The 22283-nt window shown below is 41.3% G+C and overlaps 1 protein-coding gene across 1 annotated transcript in view; it reads right to left on the bottom strand.

Moving 5' to 3' along the window:
* Positions 1-14013, bottom strand: part of METAP1 (methionyl aminopeptidase 1) — a 29044-nt gene extending 15031 nt beyond the window's left edge. Inside the window, 4 exon segments of the mRNA XM_050895289.1 lie at positions 1069-1109; positions 1112-1180; positions 3502-3553; positions 13900-14013. Of these exon segments, the coding sequence (XP_050751246.1) occupies positions 1069-1109; positions 1112-1180; positions 3502-3553; positions 13900-14013 (276 nt within the window).
* Between the last annotated feature and the right edge of the window lie 8270 nt (positions 14014-22283).

Here is a 22283-nt window from a genome sequence, read left to right as displayed (position 1 = left end):
TTTATAACATATTATCCTGCTACATTGTAGTGTTTATTCTGCTACTTTCCAGACTGCAAATGCACTGGTTCCAAATACACACTTCCTCTCTCTGGTTATTAGCGTCTATTAGCACAATTGTTATTTCTAATCATCACCCTAGTCATTAGCACTTTTTATTATAGTTTCATTTGCATCAATCCTACAGCAGTCAGAAGACAAAAAAGCAAATGTTCAGCGATAACACTACTAAATTACTTGGCCGGTGACATATCCAAAACACCCTTTCTCCAGTGACACTAACAAACACACGTGGGCTCAGGCTCTGTTAATCTGTTCTCTGATGAGCCTGTAACAGATGGAAAAGACTATAGAGAGGATGCCACAGAGGCAGCATTTCTAGCACAGGCCAATTAGAAAAGACACATGTAAATAAAATGCCATTATTCCTGTAAAAACTTTGGCTTATTCCATGTACAAACTTGTACCAATTTAAAAATACAGCTATACTGAGGTCGTCTTCTCAACCTACCTTTTACAGCCGAAGATGTTGCTGACCTCAGTTATTCTTCACCATTCCAGTGCTGGAGATTACTATAACCTCTGTTCCTTCAGCAGAGCTGTTCACCAGCTTACTCACCAGGTTATTTCAAACCATTTACATAAAATAACATAAACCCATTTATTTAAATTCTAAATTAATTCACCTGAGTTTTTCTGAAACAGACTGCTCCCTTATTGGTGAGAACAGTAAACAGTTAGGAGAAGACATCATCTGAACTAGCAGCGTCTTTTTTGCAGAATAAATGTCAAAACTTAAAGCCAAAAGGTATGAGCCTAAGCCTGTTACCGATGCATGTTACCTCGCAGGCACTTCCTTAATTTTAAATATACCAAGAGATAGATCAAGTTAAATCAAAATGAACCACAATAAGGACACAGTCATACATGTCCTTGCCATCAGGTTCAGGTTGTTTAAGAAGCATTTCTCTCTCAGCTAAAATGTGAGAGGTAATCAGGTCAGGACTGGTCCATTAGTTGCTACAGAATGTAGCAGCGCTGGAGTACAAAGTGGCACCTATTGCTTACCAGTGGATAGTGTGGCCTGAGTTTACCAGTATATCGATACCAGACCAGGGATTTGTGTTAACGTCACCCTCCAGGGTCCAAGAGGAAACTTCACGCTTAGCTTTTTCATCTTCTGAAAAGACAAAAAAAAAAGAAAAAAAAAATTGCAGCAGCAAAATCAGTCCTACTAAGAATAAGAACTGTGGGGTCCAGAAAGTGAGTTAGAAGTACTTAAGTCTAGATTTGACTCTTTCTGGCATTCTAGATACCGATATATGAAAGTATAAGTAGCAGCTATCATTTTGTATTGCCCTTAAGTTTTTCACATTCAGAATTCACATCCTGCCAACTCTATCTTTATTCAATAGCAAACTGGGGAATGTCAGGACAGCAGTACTGAATGCACAGAGTAGCAATTATTTAAGTTGCTCTTCATTTGTAGTTCTAAAACATAGTTCTGTGCTTGTTTTCATTCTTAGGAAAAAGCATATTTCTACAGAAACACTCATTATCCCTTCAATTAACACTCTTGCACTGTAGATGAATGTTCCTTTTCTGTGATTTCTCTTAGCATTCAGTGACAGAAATGACCTGGGGTGGGAAGGAGGGTATCCAACTCTTAGTTTCAATATATGGAGCCTGCTACCCCTCCAGATCTGACAGAGAGAGTGCGGGTGCTGCCACTTCTGCACTTCAGGACAGGCAGTGCATGCACCTTACAAGATGGTCCCAATCTGCTGGAGGTTCCCAGCGCTCTCAACCTTGTGAAATCCATGTCTAATGTGGTCCAGTGACTGACTTCATTCACAAATAACACAGTCCTAACAGGGCAGATTGAAGGTGTTTATATAAAGGATTGAAGCAAGTAGATCGTGAGCATAACCAAAAGGAAAAATACTTGGAAAGAGGAGGCAAGGGTTAAGAAAGAGCACGGTAGCATTAATCTTTAACTCATAACCCAGTAACTTAAGTTCTTTTTCTTTTTTTATATCTCACAAGAATGAAGAGATGGCAAAAGGTCTGCCACAGCAAGCCCTAATGTGAGTTCCTCAGAGTCTCTGTGGCTGACATCTGAGCCATCTGCTCACATGACATTCAGTTTAGATGAACGACTGAGAAATAATAGTATAAAAATCCAAAGTTTCAACAAAGCAATATTTTGGATTCCCTTGAGATGCTTCAGTAGTTTGTTGCACTGAGGTCTTGAGGGCTATCAGAACCAAGCCAGCTCAGCTTGGGCTCAGCAGTTATCCAGAAAGCCAATAAGATCATGCATTTAGTGGAATTATAAAAAAATTTGCTGTCAGATCAACAGCCTTAGAAGACTGCACAAGAGGATTACTAGAACTACTAACAAGGACAGTTTCATACCCATGCAGGTACAAAGTAATAGGATACAGAATGCAAGTGTGAACTATGAGACCCCTACACTGGGAGGGCAGAAAGAAGGAAAACATTTGTAATTTTCTGTGCTACTGCAACCTATTAACCAGGCAACATTTATCATGGAAAAAGGAGTTTTATTGGGTTTTAGGAAAGGAGGAGGTAAATTAGTTGAGGATTTGAATTTCTACCATGCCACTTACTTTTTAATCCCACCTCCCTTTGAAGCAGGGCTTGATGAAGATGGGCAGGGGGATTGGGGGGGGGAGGCAAGGGGGCAGAATTGGGGTCTGCTCTTTTTGGTTGGTTGGTTTTAAACTCATGGATTATTTTTACTACTCAGGTAAGGGAGAATCTACCTGTCTACTAGTACTTCTGTGCCAGAGCTACCAGCTGTAACTAAGGCATACAGATACTCTTAGTACCTTCAACTAAACTCAGCAAAATCCTAGCTATGATACATCCTCCTATCAATGGCTGCATCAGTTCACAAAAGCCTCTTCCTTTTTTTTTCCAAAGGGGTACACCCCAAATGTACAGAACAGCTGCACTCTGGCTGGCTCGCTTGCATTCCAGCAAGTGTCTAATAACAAAGACTTCACAAGAACCTTTCCCACTTTACTAACTTTTACTACATTAGACATCAAAATGCTATGATGGAAGAAGCCTGGCAATGCCTCATAATAATGGTTTATTATTCTCCTTACCGTTTATTTCAGCATCCTTCCTTCTCTGTTCATATACCTGGCAATGTAGCTCAAGGAATACTTCATACAAATAGAAAAGGGAACAGAAGGAGAGATTTCTGTGCCACTGTCTCTGAAATTTTACACAGATCTTTAGATTACCAGGAACTGGACAAAATTTCAGATATGCGGAATTCAGTGCCAGATATCTTGGAAAAATCCATACCGTTCTTAGACACAGAATCACAGAACAGTTGAGGTTGGAAGGGACCTCTGGAGGTCATCTGGTCCAACCCCCTGCTCAAGCAGGGCCACCTAGAGCCGGCTGCACAGGACAAAACAAATTCAAAACAATATTAAAATGGATTAAAAAAAATGTACTTACTTGCTTTCTTGTGTAATAACTTGTGAGTGGCCCAGCTTCCCTTAAAGCATTCCTAGAATTGCAAACAAAATATATATATATATGTTTTAAGTAGCATGATCCTGGACAGACATGCCATCCCCACAAAACAGAGAAGCAATGGTAATTTAAAAGAAAACTAGAAGACTGATTTTATTAACCCTTGTAGCAACATGCAGTAAATGCTACTGTAACTGCTAGTCTTAACAATAGAAAATACTACATCCAACAGCTTATGAGCCAGAATAGACAGAAAGCATAGCCAAACAGACACACCCATCACAGTGAAACACACTGATCTAATCCTATCTACTAAATATTGTCCCCTTATCATTTTAATGAGTAACTAAACGCCATGGTTGCTCCGGGTTGGCTGAAACACAGAGTCTATCTCCATACCAGATCTTACAGCATTGCAATGGGCAGGATGGTCCTCCCTTGGCTCCTACAAGAAGCCATCTCCTCCTGCTAATTGTGTCCTTTCTGCCTCCTTCCCCAGCATAGGAAAGCAACAGAGGCCAATCAGCATGATCACAGGGGAACAAATGAAATAGATTAAAGGGGGGAAGTGAGGGCTACTGAATGGAAACAGGAAATGAAAAAAATAGAGAAAGTTGAAATGGAAATGAAGAAAAGAGTGACTGAAGAACGAGTTTGTCTTTCTCTCTTCTTTCCAAGCACAAACAGAGCAGTTCATGTGACAACCAATGAATCAGCAAAGGGGCAAGTGGAAATGGCTGGCAGCTGGAGAAGAATAAAAGAAAGACTAAGATGGAGGAAAGACATGAAAAAAGGAGAGATTTAAGTAGAAAAGCTGCAGAAGGCAGCATTAAAGGTGATCCTTTAAGGTGCTAATTAGGAAATTACTTGGTTTTGTAGCAGAAAGTCTAATTCAATGGCTATGTGCACTCAAAACAACCATTAGGAAACAGCTAATTCCAATCATTTACAATAACAGCTGAATTTCTGAAGAAAGAGGCAGGAAGCAAACTGTTTTCCTTTATAAGGAAAGACAATACTAATGCTGAATCATCATTGTAAAACTACCATCCAGAGCCAACAACTGATTCAACCTAACGTATACAACACTCAACCAGACTAAGACAACAGATCTGTAAACTAAGCCCCGCATGTAACATTCTACCCCTGCTTCACAGTTGCTATTGAGCAGTCTTAACTGTCTACTCCTGTAGAGCCATCTTCTCCTCATTTTCTCATTAGTCTTGCAACGAGTAGTTATCAAATTAGCATCCACAAAAACACAGTAAAGTGGTGCACAAGTATGCCTATGTTCAAAGAGACCCTGTTGTGTCCTATTTCCCTCATTACCAAAACCAGTTGTTTGTTGTCTTCTCCTACGCGATACACTTGAAGTCGCCACATTCTCTGGACTGGCACTCAACGTGCAATGGTGCTACATAATGGTCTGGGCAACAAGAGGCTTTGAAACCAACACTTTAGATTACCAGAGAGAATGTCTTTTTGAACAAGCAGCAGAAGGTTTTACTGTCACACTTGTATAACCTGCTGCATACACAGACCTTTGTGCTGCGCTATTATCTGTTTTCTGTTGGAGAGCTGGGAGAAAAGGAGCAGGTTTTAACTGAGGCCTATTTTAAGAAAAAACAAAAAAGCTAAAAACCCTATTTCAAGGACACTAGAAGCACCAGTATGGTTTTAATCCCCTTTTAAACACCAGGCCTCTGTTCTGAAGCAGAAGGGTTACACAACTAAGGACTTAGAGCAGCTACCAAGTCTGAAAATCTAGAATCCACTTCTTGGGATAAAAAGGAGCATTTGGGCTGGCCCATACCCAGAAAACACCAAGCAAACACCGCACCACTGGCAGTATCATAACTTGACAAGCTCCATTTTGGCTTTTTATTTCCTGCAGCTGTAAACAACCTAAGAGGATCCTGCATAAGGCTGCCATATGTCTGAGTTTTCCCAAACATGTTTCCCAGATTTTACTTGACCTCTATTTCCAGCGGAACAGCAGCTCCGTCAGAACTACTATAGCATAGCTCCAAACAAGCTGCTGTACACCGGGACATCCCAGACACGTGCACTATACGCCCATCAATCAACTGCAACAAGTACACACAGCAAGTCCGAAGCATTTTTGTAAGCACAGGCTATTACACATGCAGCGTACAATGAATGAATATCTTTGTCTTGGTCTGACACTTTTGGAAGGCACTCAAAGGATATGCTGCACATCCACCTACAACCCATGTATTTTGTGTAGGATCAGTCGTATGCTTCCTGTAAGTACCGGACTTACCGGGTACGCACAAACTATTTATATTCAACAGCTTACTGCACAAGCACTACATTGCACATGCCTGCAGAGCTCTGCCTTGGCAATTGCAGATAAAAATATGGCAGCTGTCATCTCACAGGTTGGAGAATCATAGCTCTGGCGACAAAGCACTACCAATATACCACTGCATATTGCAAACACCCTCACCTTCTATACAGCAGACTTCCTGACAAGCCATGGAAGAAAGCCACTCTTTCTCTCCATCTGGGCCACTTTCTGGAGAATTTTCTGGAGAAAATTCTGCTTTTTGCTGAGCCTTCTCTGCTGAGCCTTCTCCTCTCAGCCTTCTGCTGAGACATTTACTTCAATCTTCCTATTATCATTCCTGCCTCTAATGATTCTTCCATGTTCCTATGCCATATACAGATCAGGATAGAAAATTTTCAATGATTAAATAAACAAAATCCAGGAAAAAAATATCCAAGGTGATTTTTAATATTAAAATGAAGAAATCAAATAATTTTTTTCTGATACGGTTAAAAAAGGAACACATGACCTCGCATGGCTATATCTGAAAACATTAATTAGCTTCAGGGTGAAAGTACACAGGAATAATATGAGTTTGGCTTCAAGTTTCTTGGAAGACTTCCTGGATTTCATTTCAAACACTACATTATCCATTAGTATGTCTGATATTAATATCCCCACCCTTCTCACCTAAAGCATTTTTCTTTTTATTACATGCATTTTTTATATAGCAATCAAGACAGACTTGGAAGCACTGAAGAGGACTGTACAAGAACAGAGGTCAAATGTATGACAAAAAAAAAGGCAGGAGGTAGAGTGGTAATCCTCAATTTGTTTAAAGCAATCTTGGATACAACTATTCTATTAGCAAGAAAAATACAATTGTGATTTTTAGACAGAGGCCGTCAACATATTTAAACCTTTAACAACATTTCTGGCTTCAAGCCATTCTTAAACCAATCCCACCGATTCTATGTTTAGAGACAAGCTCAACCCAGTGTTCACCAGAACCTGTGCGTTTACCAAAAGGTAACCAAAGGCACAATCAGCATTATGATCTAGAAAGATTCCTCTTGGATCACCTCGTGGAAGTCATGTTATTTCTGTAAATGATTTTTACCTTAAGGACTCAGCCCAGTATCTATTTACTGGTTGAAATATTGACAGAATCATGTAGCATAGCAGAATTTGTTTTACAGTAGAGTGCATTTTCACTATGAACACAATGATCACTACCAAATACCTTAGGCTTTTTTTTTTAATCAGCCATTGAAAGAACAAAACAAAATCAAACCCTTTAAAACAGTTATTGAGCTACTTAGCAAGGAATTTTTTTCCCCTATGTTTATTGTCATCTTTACAGTAATAACAGGGAGCTTCTTATTCTTTCGGTTCATGTATCCATGCAACCTGATTAAGAGGTAGTAAAGCACAGCCAACTGCAAATTCCAGAGGAGAAAAGGGTGCTAAATCAACCAAGATTAGGATATAACTACACTGCAAACCTCTGTATAGCACAGACATAACCAAACTAGCTTTAAATAAGCTACCCAAGTACAGGAAACTATGCAGGCACCACAACACCAAATTCAAGCCATACTCCTTGACTGTGTTTCTGAACTGCCTTTGCAAGGTAGCAGCTCATTTAAAGTTAGCTCTGCCAACTCTCCGTCAGTGATTTCCAGCCTTAAGGCTGACACCGTTCTTCAGGCTCCCCTTGACCTTCGGGTACTGCTGCTTTATGCAACCTGGCATTTGACACTGTAAATACACCTATCAGCAGGTATGCAAAAACCACCCCACTCTACAGTTACTGAGAACTCCAGTTCATGTCCAACTTCCACAAAATTACCCCCCTCCATCCACTCTGCTTATCATTTAGAGCCACTGTGATGAATTTCCAAAAATACCTATTCTACAGAAAAAAAAAAGAAAGAAAACAAAAAACCAGCTGGAATCGAGACTGTGGGGACAGACTGGCTGTCTCTTTGCATGTCATTATACCCTGAATTGTAATGGGCAAACATCTAGGAAACAGTGCCAAGCAGTACACTGTATTTAAAAATATTCTGAGCAATTTTTTTAATAGAATTTAAAAATGTCCTTTGGAATGTAAAACTGTGTTGGGCTTAATCTGAGATCATGTAGTTTTGCTTAATGAGAACTCGTTTTTAACCAAACCACCTTGAAGGTACGCAAAACAGAAGACAAAAAAGCTTAAGTACGGCATTTAGCTTAAGAAAAATACCAGGTTATCAGTGATATATATATATATATTTAATACAGTACAGATTAACCGTATATTTTATCCGTAAATACAAGTATGTTGAGGAATACAATTGTTAATACATTTGGTGTTAAAATAAAAATTGCCTCTTTTTAACATGCTGAACCCTATTCTTCCAGATGCCGTACAAGCCCACAGAGAGCGCCTCTGGCCTGAAAAACTCAGTACAAAATTCCCGAACTAGCCTAAGCAGTATACGTGACTAGTCAGTTTTTCAGAAGAGCTGAATATGTGTTTTCAGATTCAAATCCAAGGAAAGCACCTACATGCAGCACCTTGGTATCAGCAACATTGGCTTTCTCCTTCATCTAAAGCCTGATCTCACCCAGAGACTCCTGGGTCCCATATGACAAAGCCCTTCCTTTGAGGAAGGGAGTGCATTTTGCAACTCTTCAGATTTACAGAGATACACAAGTGATTTCTGAGAGTAGCAAAGGAACAATGGACCAGAGAAATTCAAACTGGGCCATCCTTTCAGTATATTGAACACTAGCTCAGAAAGCCTGCCTATAGGAGTCTGAAGTTTTACTTTCAGAAAGTTATGAGGGCTCAGCATTTGTGCCTCAACAATAACCAGGCATTTACCACAGACACAGGTATTTATGGTGATTTATAGGCAATTAAAAAAGTCAGCTTCCTGGTGAAGGGAATCTGTCAAAAGATCTTCTAGAAGGCAGTATCTGCAGAGTGCCATTTATACAAAAAGAAACCCATATGTGTTGCAGTTGGATCCAAGCAGCAGGTTCTAGCCTATTTTAGGCACAGCAAAGAACAGTGAACCAAGAATGAAATATGGCACTTATGTCCTACGGTCTGACACGAGAGAGGACAAAAAATAGTTTCATCCAGGTCCACTGCTCCCCGCTCCCCACGCCCAACACACTGAAGGCGACGGGAAACAGCAAAGTGGGGGACAGGACACCACCACTCTTCTCTTCAGGACCACAATTTTTCACAAGTTACTGTGACCTTGAGTATCCAAAGCTGTCAAGGGCCCAGGTCTGAATATCAGTGAAAATGTGCCTCCCAGAAAGGAGTAAATCAGTATACAAACCCACTGAGAAAACAGAGCAGCATTTCTTTCCTGTCACTGTAATTTAACAAGTCATACCCCACCTCAAATGGAAAGAGCCCCCTTCGTGGGTATCCACCCTTGTGAGAGAGACGCTGCTGCCTCTGTGCAGTTCAAAGAAAGCGTTTCCCTTCAAACACCTAAAACACATGCCTAACCATTGCTCACGTGCGGTAGCTTCACCATGTCACGGTCCTCACTCCTGACTCTATAACCAGATCACTTGATATACCTGGGCCTCTTTGGGACTGACAACACATGGGTGCACAAAGCAGGAAGGGACAACCGTTCTCCTTGAATAAGTTCAGACTACTGTTCTGATAGCAATATGTGGCCTCCACCGCTCAGAGAGAAAAAATGCAGCACAGGCCACTGACTTTATAATAAGAGAATGTTTCCAGTATGTGGCTAGAAATAGACATTTCTGAATTTGGGTGGAGAAATACCCCCACACCAGCATCCAGTCCACACCACAGAAAACCTCAGACTACTCTGTTTTGTCCGAGACACTTATACAGATATAAATAGTATGAGAGAGGAAGTTGTCATGAAAGCAACACAAGATTATTAATAAGAGATCAATTTACAATTAGAAGGCTCATACAAAAGTGGTAACTGGAGATGTCAAGAACAGTTACTACTTTCCCTCAGTTTATCATTCAGCAGCTTGTAGAAGGCATAGAAGAAATGTAAAAATGTTTGTGTATTTAAACACAAACTATTTATGTATACTACATATAATTTACACACAAGTGACATGCGTATCTAAAGGCAGATTTCACAATAGCAAATTCGTCTTAGTAAGAGGAACAACACGCTTGAGATGTAGTGCTGGGCATCTGCGTTATTTCCACATTCAGAAGATACAGTGAGATACAGTAATTCAGTCTAAGATGATAAACACACGCAACACTGTAGTAAGTCTCTACAAAAGAGAAAGCAAGACAGTGAAAGAAGGTAGCTGGCAGTGACAGTACCTGATTTACTAGTCTAAATGAAGATATTATTAAAGGTTAACAGCAGACAGAATCCCTCAGCAGAATATTCCCTCTTGTTACACCTTGGAGTGAAAGAAAAAAAAAATAATGCTGGGGTTCAACACACCACCTCAGAGCTCCTCCGCTACTAAAAGCCATCTTTATCCCATCTCCATTACCAGTTCAAAACCTCCCTGCTAGGCCAGAACTCAGCTGCCTTGGCCCCCTTTCCACCCATGACCCAGAAGCACAACTGTTATTCAACAGCTGTACCCAGTTTCCAAGGTGCACAGCACCCAGAGATGAAACAGTGTTGGCTCAAAGGAATTTCAGAGGATGTCAAATTACTTCAGAGTAAGCATTTTCAGGGCATGTTGTTGAGGCGTACTTTTTGATGCAGAAAGGGGGAAAAATAAATGACCAGAATAATGCACTTTCTCAAGCAAAGGAGAAACACAAATGATAAATCCACTGGGGAAATCCCTGTCTTGATACAATCTACTTGAAAAGTTCACTTCAATTCTCTATGTGCAGTGACAAAAAATAATGTTTAATCAATCTCCTCACTACACTGAGATTCTCAGTCCTATACCTCCTGCATTATTTTTTCTTAGCAAACTACATGTTACTATTTATAATCCAAACACATTGCTTCATACTGGTTACCTTTCTACAGTAGTTCACACTTTTCTATTGTTTATTCTTAGCATTGGAGAAAATAAACTCCTACAAATTTAGTTTCAGCTCTAATTGGAGTTTTGGCTGTATGAACAAGTCATCGTAGGCTTCCAAGCAAATTAATTAACCTAGCATGCATGTCCGTACAGATGCTCTTACCCCTCAAAGAGATGCCAGGTAGCTTGTCACTCCCATCCTGCACTCAGCCCAGAGTAAGCGCCTGCATACCTGTAGCTAACACCACTGCATTCAATAAGGACGGGTTGACTTTACGGCTATGCCAAACTGGGCCACAACGGGCAAGCCTGCTCTTCGGCAGCATGCTCCTGAAGCACTGGTGTTTTATGATCCTGCAGTGCACAGCTCTGGGGAGCTAAACCAGCAAAAAATTTAAGGCAACTGCTTTTCCTCCATTAAAAGAAAACCCTAAAAATGCCCAAAGTGGCTCACCAAGGAATCAGGGCCAGCTTAATGGAAGGGGTAAAAACATGCATCCTTGCAGGGAGGGAATAGGACCATGCCAGCTGTAACACAGGCTGTGCTGTGAGATGGAATAACATCCTAGGTCCACTCACTAGCTTATCTAACCATTATTTATGCGTGTAATACCACAACAGAAAGAAAACCACCAAAGAGAGAACTTTGACAAAGTTTCACAAATGGTAACCAGTCCAGTACTGTCAGCTGAAACTTGCTCGAAGTTCAGAGAAAATTTCCTGGCTTTTAAGACTCCTTTGCCTGTTGTGCTTATTTGAACAGACAGTCAGGTTGTCAGCGGCACCTCACCTACCCTCCTGACGGTGCTCGCAAGACACCAGCGGAGCACTGCAGTGAGTCTCCTCCATCGCACACACCAGATGATGGGGAGAGCTGGAACCTCAGGGCAGCCCCATACTGCGCCCCACAGAAGGTACTAAGGGCGGCTGAAGGTCCTCACTGCAGGCTGAACACAGGGGCTCTTAGCTCAGTGCATGACATTTTTTGCTTGTCTTGAAAACAGGCTGCCGTTAATCTCCTTCTCTCTTCCGTAACACATGTCGCCCCAAAACCTTCAAAGCACCTTTCATATGGGGAATAACTATGCTTACCTACTTTACTGATCAGGACAGCAAGGCACAGTGAGGAGGAATAACACGCCCAAGGTCACTCAGAAGTAAGATGACTGGGATTCCCAGCTCAGTATTTCATTTTCTAGGCAGGACAGCTTTACAAGCATGTAGTCAGTTACCTGGCGACCTATTTTAACAAGCTAATAAATATTTTGGGTAATTCCCCTTTTACCTTGCAACAGTAGTAGATATTTCAAAAGAATTAAACCTAATATGTAGATAACAAGAATCTCTGCATCCTATATAAAATTAGCTGAGTTGGGGATGGGACAGAAGGGAGTGAAGATGTTACTAGAACTCCTCACATAGGCTTGTTTGGTCTGTTAAGAAATGGTTTTGTCATCACCAACTAATATTTGTATAAGCTGAAGATGCATTTATGATGAGTTTTACAACCGACGTGTCAAAACGGGTAGTAAAATGCAGAGCAAATCCTACAAACCAGCTATAAGCACCACATGGGAACTAGAGATACAGAACTGTCAGAACAATTTTGAGTTGCAGTCGATCTAATTTAGCACTGACTCCCAGCATCTGGCACCAGAGACTTCAGGGGAAAGTACCAGAAACCATGCAGTGGGTGTGCTATATGCACGTGGGAAGTTTTCCCCTAGTTCTATGCAAACCATAACTATCAGTTTACATCCTGACTCAGAAAAAAATTTGTCCAATTAGTACGTTAATCTAGCTGATGTGACTGAATGATTTCATTAAGTTTATCTACAAAACTTGAATGATTTTACCCTGAATTATAATTCCAACAATGAAGTTTGCCATTAATCTCTGAATTAAACACATACTTCCTCAATGATGTTGACAGAAATTACACATACAAAAAGTTCAAAGGATTAGGCTATGTATTTTACTGTGCCTTTAGTTTTGAATTTTAATAACTTTAATTTTAAAGTCACTAAAAAAAAAACCCAAACAAAAAAACCCACTCAACAGCCATCAGACAGTCCTTTCTATTTAAATTAAGGACCAAACTGTATTACCACTGTGGTAATAAGTGAGGATAGCTGAGGCCTACAGAATATGTTTAACAGGAGTCGACAGTTGTATGACAACTGGCCTAACCTGAATCTCCCTGTTTAGAACCTTCAAAGTAAAATATCCAAAGATATATTAAAAAAAAAAAAAAGTAGAGCACCAAATCATTTTCCCAAAAGCTTTTATTTAGTTCAAGGAAACAGAAAAATCTGTTATCAGAGCAACAAGTCTCCCAGTGTTTATCAAAGCTAAGCAACTCCAGAGCCAGAGCTGATGCAGACACAGAAATGCACACGCTGGAATTTGATGAGCACGTCTCATTTTGTCCCACTAAGCCCTTATTTTTAAAGGGGGACGACGACGACACCACCCAAACCTTCAGGCAGAGAAAAAAAAAAAAAACGTGCACCCTCTCACGAACGCTACGGCTGCTCTTTAGCAATCAAGTCCCGCATTACCCCTAGCCACGAGGAGCAGAGGGGCTCCCGCCCCACCCGTGGCCGCCGGCTCGGCACCCCCCACGCTCCAACTCCCCCCCCCCCCCCCCAGTGCGGGGGAACTTTCCGCGGGGACCACCGGCGGACCCTCCTCCCCGAAGCTCGCAGGGACCTCGCGGGCAGGGAGGTAGACCCGGGCGCGAAGGGCCGGGCCCGGGGGCAGGCGAGAGGAGCTGGCTCCTCCGCCTCGCCGCACGCCCGGAGCCCGGCCCCGCGCTCGCACGCCGGTCCCATTTGCTGACTGGAAATCTCATTACGGTCGTGTCCGTCCCCCCCCCGTCGTCGTCCCCCGCCCCGTATTTCCTCTCCGCGAAAGGAGAGCGCTCCCCGGAGCACGGCAGCGCTACGAGCAGCCCGCGAAAGAAAAACCCGGCCCGCAGCGTGGGGACGGGCGGACTCCCAGGGGCGCCCGCCGGGCAAGGCGAGCGGGGAGGGAAGGGGAGGGGAGCCGAGGCGCCGGCAAACGCTTTAGGGCCTCACCTGAGAGCAGAAGTAGGAACCCTGGATGCCCAGCTTGAGGCAGGTCGGGCACTGCAGCTTGGCCTCGCTACTGCAGCCGGCCGTCTCGCAGACGCGAGCCTCCACCGCCGCCATGCTGCCGGGCTGCCACAGGCGCGGCGCGGCGAGCGGCGGGGGAGGAGCCGCCGCCCGGAGGTGCCGCCGGCTGAGGCGGGCGGGGAGAGGGAGGGAGGGAGAGGAGGGGAGGAGCGGCGAGTGCCCTCGCCGCTCCTCCCCTCCTCTCCCTCCCTCCCTCTCCCCGCCCGCCCATTCCTCCCTCCGCGCAGACGCGGGGTGAGGCGGGGGAAGCGGCGGCTGGAGCTCCGGGTGCCCTTGAGGAACCGTAACTTCCCGGAGAGGGCAGGGAGGAGAGGTTGGGGGGGGGGGGGAACGGCCTGGCGACAAGGATAACCCGTCCGGCGGGTGGCAGAGGTAAGGGGAAAAGCCGGGCTCCTAATTCCCCCACCCCCTGGCTTCGAGCCGCTTGGCGCGCTCTTGATCAATTAATTCGCAAAAGGTGCTTAAGAGCTTAATTTTTCCCCTCTCGTTGCCGTTACGCAGCGGGATCCTAACGCGCACGTGTGGTGCGGGGGATGCGGTGCGCGGTTTCCCCTGAGGTGTGCGCTGGGCTTAACCGCGTGCGTTTCCATCGGCCAGCAAGAAGGAAGGTCGTTGTCTTCACTTCTCGTGTTTTTCATCGGTGAGGCTGCATCCCGAATTTTTTCAAGCCCGTCTTCTTTGTTACGGGGCGCAGCGTTGGTCCGTGGGGCTGTCGATGTAGTTTATGACAACTCTTTTGCTCTATTTTTAGCTCTCAGTTGCGGGGGGAAACCATCACAAATTCAATATTCAGTAAGGCAGTAACTAAAATTAGAAAAACAGGCTGCAGAGTCACGGTGGTGTTATCACAGGAAGGATGCTAATTTTCTTCCTGGAAACAAAGATTAGATACCAATGATCTGTCATAAAAATAAGTGTGATTAATACATACATTATATTTCTCCCGTTTACATGGGCTGATCTCGAAAAAGATACTACCTGTGCCTGTAAAGCTACTTGTGCTTATGTTCTCTGAGTATTGATCCAAAGCTATTATCAACATCTCTAACTTAATATCACTGCAAGACACTCTTTACTCGTTCATAAGTGAAGAGGAAGTTGCTTTTAAAAAGAACATGGAAAGATGCCTATTGAGTAGGAGAATAGCTGCAAAAGCCAGCTTTGCTCCCAGCCATTAGTGCTGGGATCCCGCTCCTTGTTTAAATCTGTTGTCTTCCCGCTAGCTGGCAGGCACAGCCTATGATTTCAGTCAAAACTTTGCAGGATGGAATCCTCTCTTCCTGCTTCAATATCATTGACTTCAATGAACTACACCAATCCTTATTCTGATCTTAATACACAAAATATTCTCCTCATTTCCTGGCATCCAGATAACTCCCCGGAAAGTGTGATTCAAAATGCAAACTATAATCTCAGCATTTTCTGCAATTGTGTTCTATTCCTTGTGGTCTTCTTGCCCCATCTTTAATGAAAAATATTTATATATCTCCTAGGCTTAGAGGTTAAGTGAAAATTTCCACTTACTAACTCCAGAACAGAAAAGCATACATCCTATTCTTTTGTCAGAATAAGTGTATTCATATAAACATACATGCTATCTTACGATGATGTAATTGGTAAAAAGTGGCTAAGTAGCCCAGCTGATTATGGGACCAAGGTGACAGATAACAAAGTATCCGATCCTGGTTTGTTGTGTGATAAACACGTTCACTAGCATGGTCAAACAACCGAAGGAATTCAATGCCATGCTATTACTGAAGTATAATTGCAGGTGGACACCTGTCTTTCTGACAGTTCTCACCTTCATTTCTCTAGTATTGATAATACTTGTATCTGTCTATTGCTCGTAGAAAGAGAATACTGTGAGAGTGAATTAGGAAACGTTTCTAGGATGCTTGTAAAATACAAAGATTACAACCATTATTTTCTTCCTACATACTGATTCATGCAGCTCATGCTGTGACAGCATTTAGGTCCAAATTCTGAAGACAGGCAACCAGTTGCCAACCAACATCATGAAATATCTTTAAAGGACACATTCACAGACTGTGATTTTACATATTCCAAATTCAAGTCATCATTAAAGGCTTGGTTTAACCTTCTTAAAGCAAAATGTTACTGAACAGGCAGAATCACTCTTAAATGATCCATGTTGCTAGCAGGTACTGTGCTGTGTACAGCCCATGAAAAATCAGTGCTCCTTTTCCAAGTAACCAACAAATCAAGGACAGATACCTTCATACACTTTAGTTGCTGCTTTGTGCCATTTAAAGAACCCTAAGGAGTTGTAGACATCATTTACCTGGGTAAGCAGGGTTTGCAAGTACTTGGTGTCACTGACATGGTATAAAAACCATGGAGCATACTGGTTGATCTAGTCCAGTGTCTTCTGCTCAGATGTCATCATCTGCTTCTTCATCAGATTTCAATATAATCATCATTAATAATTTAGGATACTTTACTAAATGTTATGAGTATTTAATTCACATTTAATTTCATGTCTGAGTATAACTTTACAATTTATTACTATTTGTGTCTTTCAATATCCTTATTGGGACAATGACGGTATATGTTTGTGCTCATTTTGTAGTGGTTGACAATGATGCAGGTCAGAAAAAAGAGGACTCGCATTCTAATTAGTAGACAGGGTTCCTTCTGTTACTCAGTTTCATTTATTTGCTGCATTTCTGAAGTGCAAACTAAAAGCATGCTGTTTCCCTGCTTACTTGGAGAAGCCAAGGATGCATATATTAATTAAACAATTTAAAAATATATGTAATTTAAAGAACAGTGAGCCCCCTAATTGAGGAACTAACAAACTTGCTTACTTGTCCTCCTCAGTGTTTGGAAAGAACACAGACTGCATTTGCGGATCAGCCTAGAATAACTAACTCTGAAAGATTTGACCTAAGATTTTTGTTGTTGTTGTGGAGGTTTTTAAACAGCCCTATATTATCATCCCCATAGTAAAAATTATGTGATTCTGTGCTATTTCAATGCTTTTGTTTTCCAGTTTGGCCTTGATTTTCTGATTTGATAAGTGAACCGGTTCACGCCTCCTGGAGGTCCATCCACTGCCATTTGCCATTATCTGGTGGCACACTCATTCTCACCAGGGAAGTTCACTGACCTTTGCTGTGACCTTCCCTGAGTAGAGCTCTTTTTTCTCTGTCAGGCTTTTCACGTCACTTTTTAGCTGCCTGTCCCCCTGTGTCACAGCCAAATGCACACAGAGGCGCATGAGTCAGAAGTTTTATAGCCCATTCATGATCCTTGATTTATGTCAATGCTGTATTCCTGTTGTCCTCCCAACTTCTCCAAAGTGATGCAAGGCTGGGAGCGCGTGAGGTTAGCAAACAAGGGCAGAAGGAGAGGTCAGCAATGTCTCATGGGTCAGATAGCTGCTGCAAAAAAGCTAGAGCAGCTGGCAGCTAAGACAGCTGCAGGTCAGGAAGAAAATGGCCACCGAATTTGACATTACTTAATTAAGAGAGTGCCTTAGCTCATGTTCCCCCTCCTCACTTTGCTTCTGTATGTTGCAGTAGTGGGGGCTGGGCAATCGTAATTTCCCAGTGAAGCTCTTGGGTATAGTAGCCGTCTTCTGTTCAGGCTCATTGAAGACACAATTAAATGCCTCTTTGTTTAGCGATAGCTGAAACAATGCAAAAATACCACCCAGGAGCTAGACCACATGCAAATGTGCACTATTATGGCTTGGCCAGATGGTACAGGCACTTACGGAGATTCTCGTACCAAATGCAACAGTTGTGTAGGTTGTGTGTGTCTGTATGTGCATGCAAAAAAGAGAAACTGCAAAACCATCACAAATGCACATAGAGACAAATGTCTCAAAGATGGCCACAAAAAAATGTAGCATGATCTTAAAAAATAAGAGTGAAAGAGAGCCCTTGTAGGAAACAGTACCCAGAAGAAAAGACAAACCTGTGGTCAAAGCAAAACAGTCTTACTATAGCCAGAGAAAAAAAAGACTTTATAAACATCCTTTATAAATGAACAGAGTTGCATTAAAGAAATACCTCTCTCCATCTTTCCTCTTTAAAGAAAAATTATGTGGGATTTCAAAGTCAGTCTAATTCTGTAAGTCAAAAGAGGTTGCAATATATTGTAAGCCCCTGCATCACTTTTATTCCTTCCATTGGTGGAGATACAAACTAAACTACTGAAAGGCCCACTACAGCCACGGTTCAGACTGGAGCAGGCTTACTCAAAGCTAATTCCAAGCGTGCTTTCTCTAGTTGTGGTGAAAAGGAAGATGCTGCACATGCTTTTGTTTTGTTTTGCTTGTTCAAGCCACACTGCCTCTTGCAGCACATGTACTAATTTAGTGGATCAAAATTTCTGCTATGATATAAGAGTGGTTCTCTGTGAATTCAAGAACAGTCTTCCTGTATCCAAGAATCTTAGCGTTTACCAATATATGCATATGAAACTGGTTGTTTATCATGGGACAAGAACAAAGGAAAACAAGCTGCATCTTTTTACACAAAATGTTTTATAAAAAGCATTCCTGTTTAACCAATAAGTTGCAAGCTTTAAAGAGAGAAACTCTACCGCTAGTAATATTTGAAAGAATCCATGAATGTGTCTTGCGGTGATAAAAGCTTTTATTCTTTACTATGGAAACACAATAAAAGTCATGGAGTGAAGTTCTGGCCTAATGAATTCAACGGGAATGTTACTGATACACACAGGGATTTCACCCAGTTTTTCTCATGAAAGTCAAGGCCGTAAAAAAAATAGACTTAATGGTAGTAAAATACTAATAGTATTTTGTTTCCACTTTAGATATCATGGACAATACTATGAGACATTAAAAATTCTTTTTATTTTCAGGTTTCAAAATCAAACTAAGATGATCAGATTTTTAATCACATAAAACACAGCGATTCTAAAAGTGTTATAGATCACTGATGTGAGCGATCCACTCCATTGCCACTGAAATCAGTGAGATACAGGTGTGCAGATCAATTAGAGCTTATACTTGCACACCTCTGACTTTGATGCCACACTTTGCAGAATGAAACAGATGTTCCTAACAACTACTTAAATTCACACTGAAAACTGATAGAGCTCTGAAGTGTGCGAAGATTACTGAAGAAGAGATATTCAACATTTCTTTACTTCAGACACTTCTTTTTTTCCACTATAACTTCAAAAGGTGTGATTTTGTGGATATATCTATGATACCTCTTTGCCTTCTATCTTGATTTTCCTTTTAGTTAGTTTGAAGATGATGTCACTTGCCAGACAGCCACATCATTTCTGAGGATCTTGCTTATGTTTGTCAGTGGCTCAAAGAAAAGATTACTGTAGCTCATAATCCTCTCATTGCTATTATAAGTTGTTGGATAACTTCTGATGTCATCTTTAGAGGCTTTGTGCCTCTGTAACTCAACAAATCAAAGAAGAACGTGTACCAAATCACAACACATGCTTACTTCCTATTGGTGTGGTAATAAGGTAGGCCGTGTTCAGAACTCAGATGTAATATATTAATCTATCTTATTAAACATTATTAGTAAGTGTACCTGTCTTATAGGGGACTTTATGCTGTTATCCCTGCACTGCATAAGAAAAATGAGAATCCAGCCAAATGCTATGTGACATTCAGTATCATTTGGTTGTTAACACTCATTCACAGTTCTTCTCGGTAAAATGACATTTAAAGCTCTAAAATGTAGGTCTGTACACTTTGTTCATTGAGAATAAAAATACAAAGTTAAACGCAGAAGAAGCTGAAGAGAAAATGATCAGAGAGGAAGAGGATTCTGGATGGCTTATCTTTATTTATGCTAAGAGACTTAAAGACAGGATTAAAACAGGCAGTCAAAGAATGTGCATGGTTTGCAAACAAGTAAAACGGAATATCAGATCCATCTGGCAGCATATTAGGCAAATAAATAGGAAGACATTAATTACTGTATTCACATTAAACAGTCTGTAAAGAACTACTAGGAACCAAATTTTATAAAATAGATAAAATGAAGAGTATGTCACTGGACAAAAAATAATGCTTCTGCATGGATTGACATACTTTCTGAATGTACAAATTTAATAGATTATGTTCTTATTTTGGCATCATAACATGGTTTAACATTATATGGCATAGGGAGAAATATTTTCTTTCTTAATTTCTGTTTTATCACTGGGAAGATATGTCCCGGATCTTTTATTTTGAAAACTTTTTTGGTGTTTATTTTATAAAACAGTATTATAAAAGGTTAAGAACTTAAATATATTTTTGTTGTGTTTTCCTTTAGAGATGTCAGGTGGCAGATAAAACATTACTTTACTGAACCCTCTGCCTTTGTTAAATAAAAATCAAATCATAACACTAAAATGCATTCCATGGCAGAAAAAATACAGCAGAAAGTTTACTGTTCCAATACATTTTCATTATAACCAATGGCCACTCAGTGATCTACAAACAAATACAGTAGAAGGCAGCTTTATTCTATCCCCTAGTAGTAAAGAAACAACAATACCTTGCACCACCCTGTTGGCTCAGAGACTATGGCCTCTCTTCGGGATTGTGTACTGATACTGCCAGTAATAGATACTTTTTATTAAAACATTCACATATCCATCCCCTGGCTGGAGTCCTATAAAAATCCTGAAGTCTTGAACCGAAGCCATTTGCCTGAGTACCATAAGCCCTTCCCGGTACTTTTTCTGCTGGCACAGAATCTGTCTGGAATCACATCTGTATCTGTGGATGTGGATTTACTTGCATCTCTATAAACATTCTTCCAGTAACAGTCTCACAGTACCACAGCCCCTGTAGGAGTTACTGAGCCAGGCAACATTTTAGTCTGTGTTGGCTGGATTTCAGAGTGACAGGAAGTTCACCTCCCCTTAAAACCATTTTGGTTTTGGAAAAGCCACTATTTAAAGCAAATCCAATTAACAAACTTATTAGAAATCAAATAATATCTGTATAGGTTAACATGTCAAGCCTAAAGAGGGAGATTTAGAGGAGTACAAATAATTACTGACTTGTTGCGCAATTAACCAACCCAATATTGGGTCTGGTTTACTAATAGTGAAATGCCAAGGAGGATCAAGTTGATCAGCAAGGGCAGAAAATATAGCAGGAACAGGAGACTTTGCTGCTTTTATGTAGATTGTACAAATGTTACACCTAGATGTAACACAGAGACTGACTTTTTAGACATTTTCAGTGTCTCTTCCATGGAACAGCTTGTTAGAAAGCCCACAAGAAGATAGACAGCTTTTGACTTCACCCTGAGTAGCATTCAGGATCTGGTTTGAAATCTCGTATTTGAAGAGCCATTCTGTGACAACGGCCTTAACGTACTTGATGTACTATCATTATAGCAGCAGCAGCAGCCAAAACATTCAGCAAATTTGTCCTCAGTTTCAAAAAGAGGAACTATGTAAAAATAAGAGAGTTTGTTAAAAAGGAACTTTAAAAGTGCAGCTAAATTAAATTCTTAGAGGCAGCAAGGAAGCTATTTCAAGGTGCACATTTTAGAAACTTAAAGTCTATACGCACTTGGATTATTAAGGAAGGCTTGAGAATGGGCAAAAGGGAGGCAGCACAGGTAAACCACGGGCTAAAGGAGGCTATTAGAAACAAGAAGCTTTCTTTAAAAAAAGATGAAGTAATACTGAAATGAAAAAAAAATAGAAAAAACCCACATATTCCTGCAGATTAAATGTAAGAAGACAGTTTGATTGGGTCCCCCCAAAGGAATCAAAGCTAATAATAAATCTTTCTTCAACCCTTAGGAACAGGAAGCCTTCCAGAAGTCTGCTGGACTAATTGATAACCATGGTATTAACAGGAGTACTCAAAGAAAACAAGGCCGTGGCAGAGAAGTTCATAAACTATTTGAGTCAGTGTTCACCAGTGGATGTCCTGGAAATGGAAGGGATTTTGGAGAGAGAATGGATGAAACTGATAAAATGAGCAGTAAGAAACCACTAGGACCAGATGGAAATTGCTAACAGGTGTGTGTAACTGCAGTTTTAAAAGTGTAGCAATACCCGGTGTCTGCAGGATGGCAAATGGGATGTCAGTTTTTAAAAAGAGTTCCGTGGAAGACAGGGTGCCTGACGGGCTGGGGCCGGAAGTCTGCTCTCTCTCCCTTGCATATCGGTAGAAGCTATGGTGGGCAATAGAACGAGTGGGCACCTGGATAAATATGATCTACTTGGAAGAGTCAACATGACTTTTGTAGAGGGAAATTCTGCCTTACAAATGTACTGAATTCCCTGAAGAGTCAACCTACATGTGGAGAAAAGTGGCTTATATAGTCTTA

The sequence above is a fragment of the Gymnogyps californianus genome, chromosome 4, assembly GCF_018139145.2.
Source record: "Gymnogyps californianus isolate 813 chromosome 4, ASM1813914v2, whole genome shotgun sequence".
Lineage (NCBI taxonomy): Eukaryota > Metazoa > Chordata > Aves > Accipitriformes > Cathartidae > Gymnogyps > Gymnogyps californianus.
Note: the sequence above shows the minus strand (reverse complement) of the source record. Positions and strands in the feature narration are given on the sequence as shown.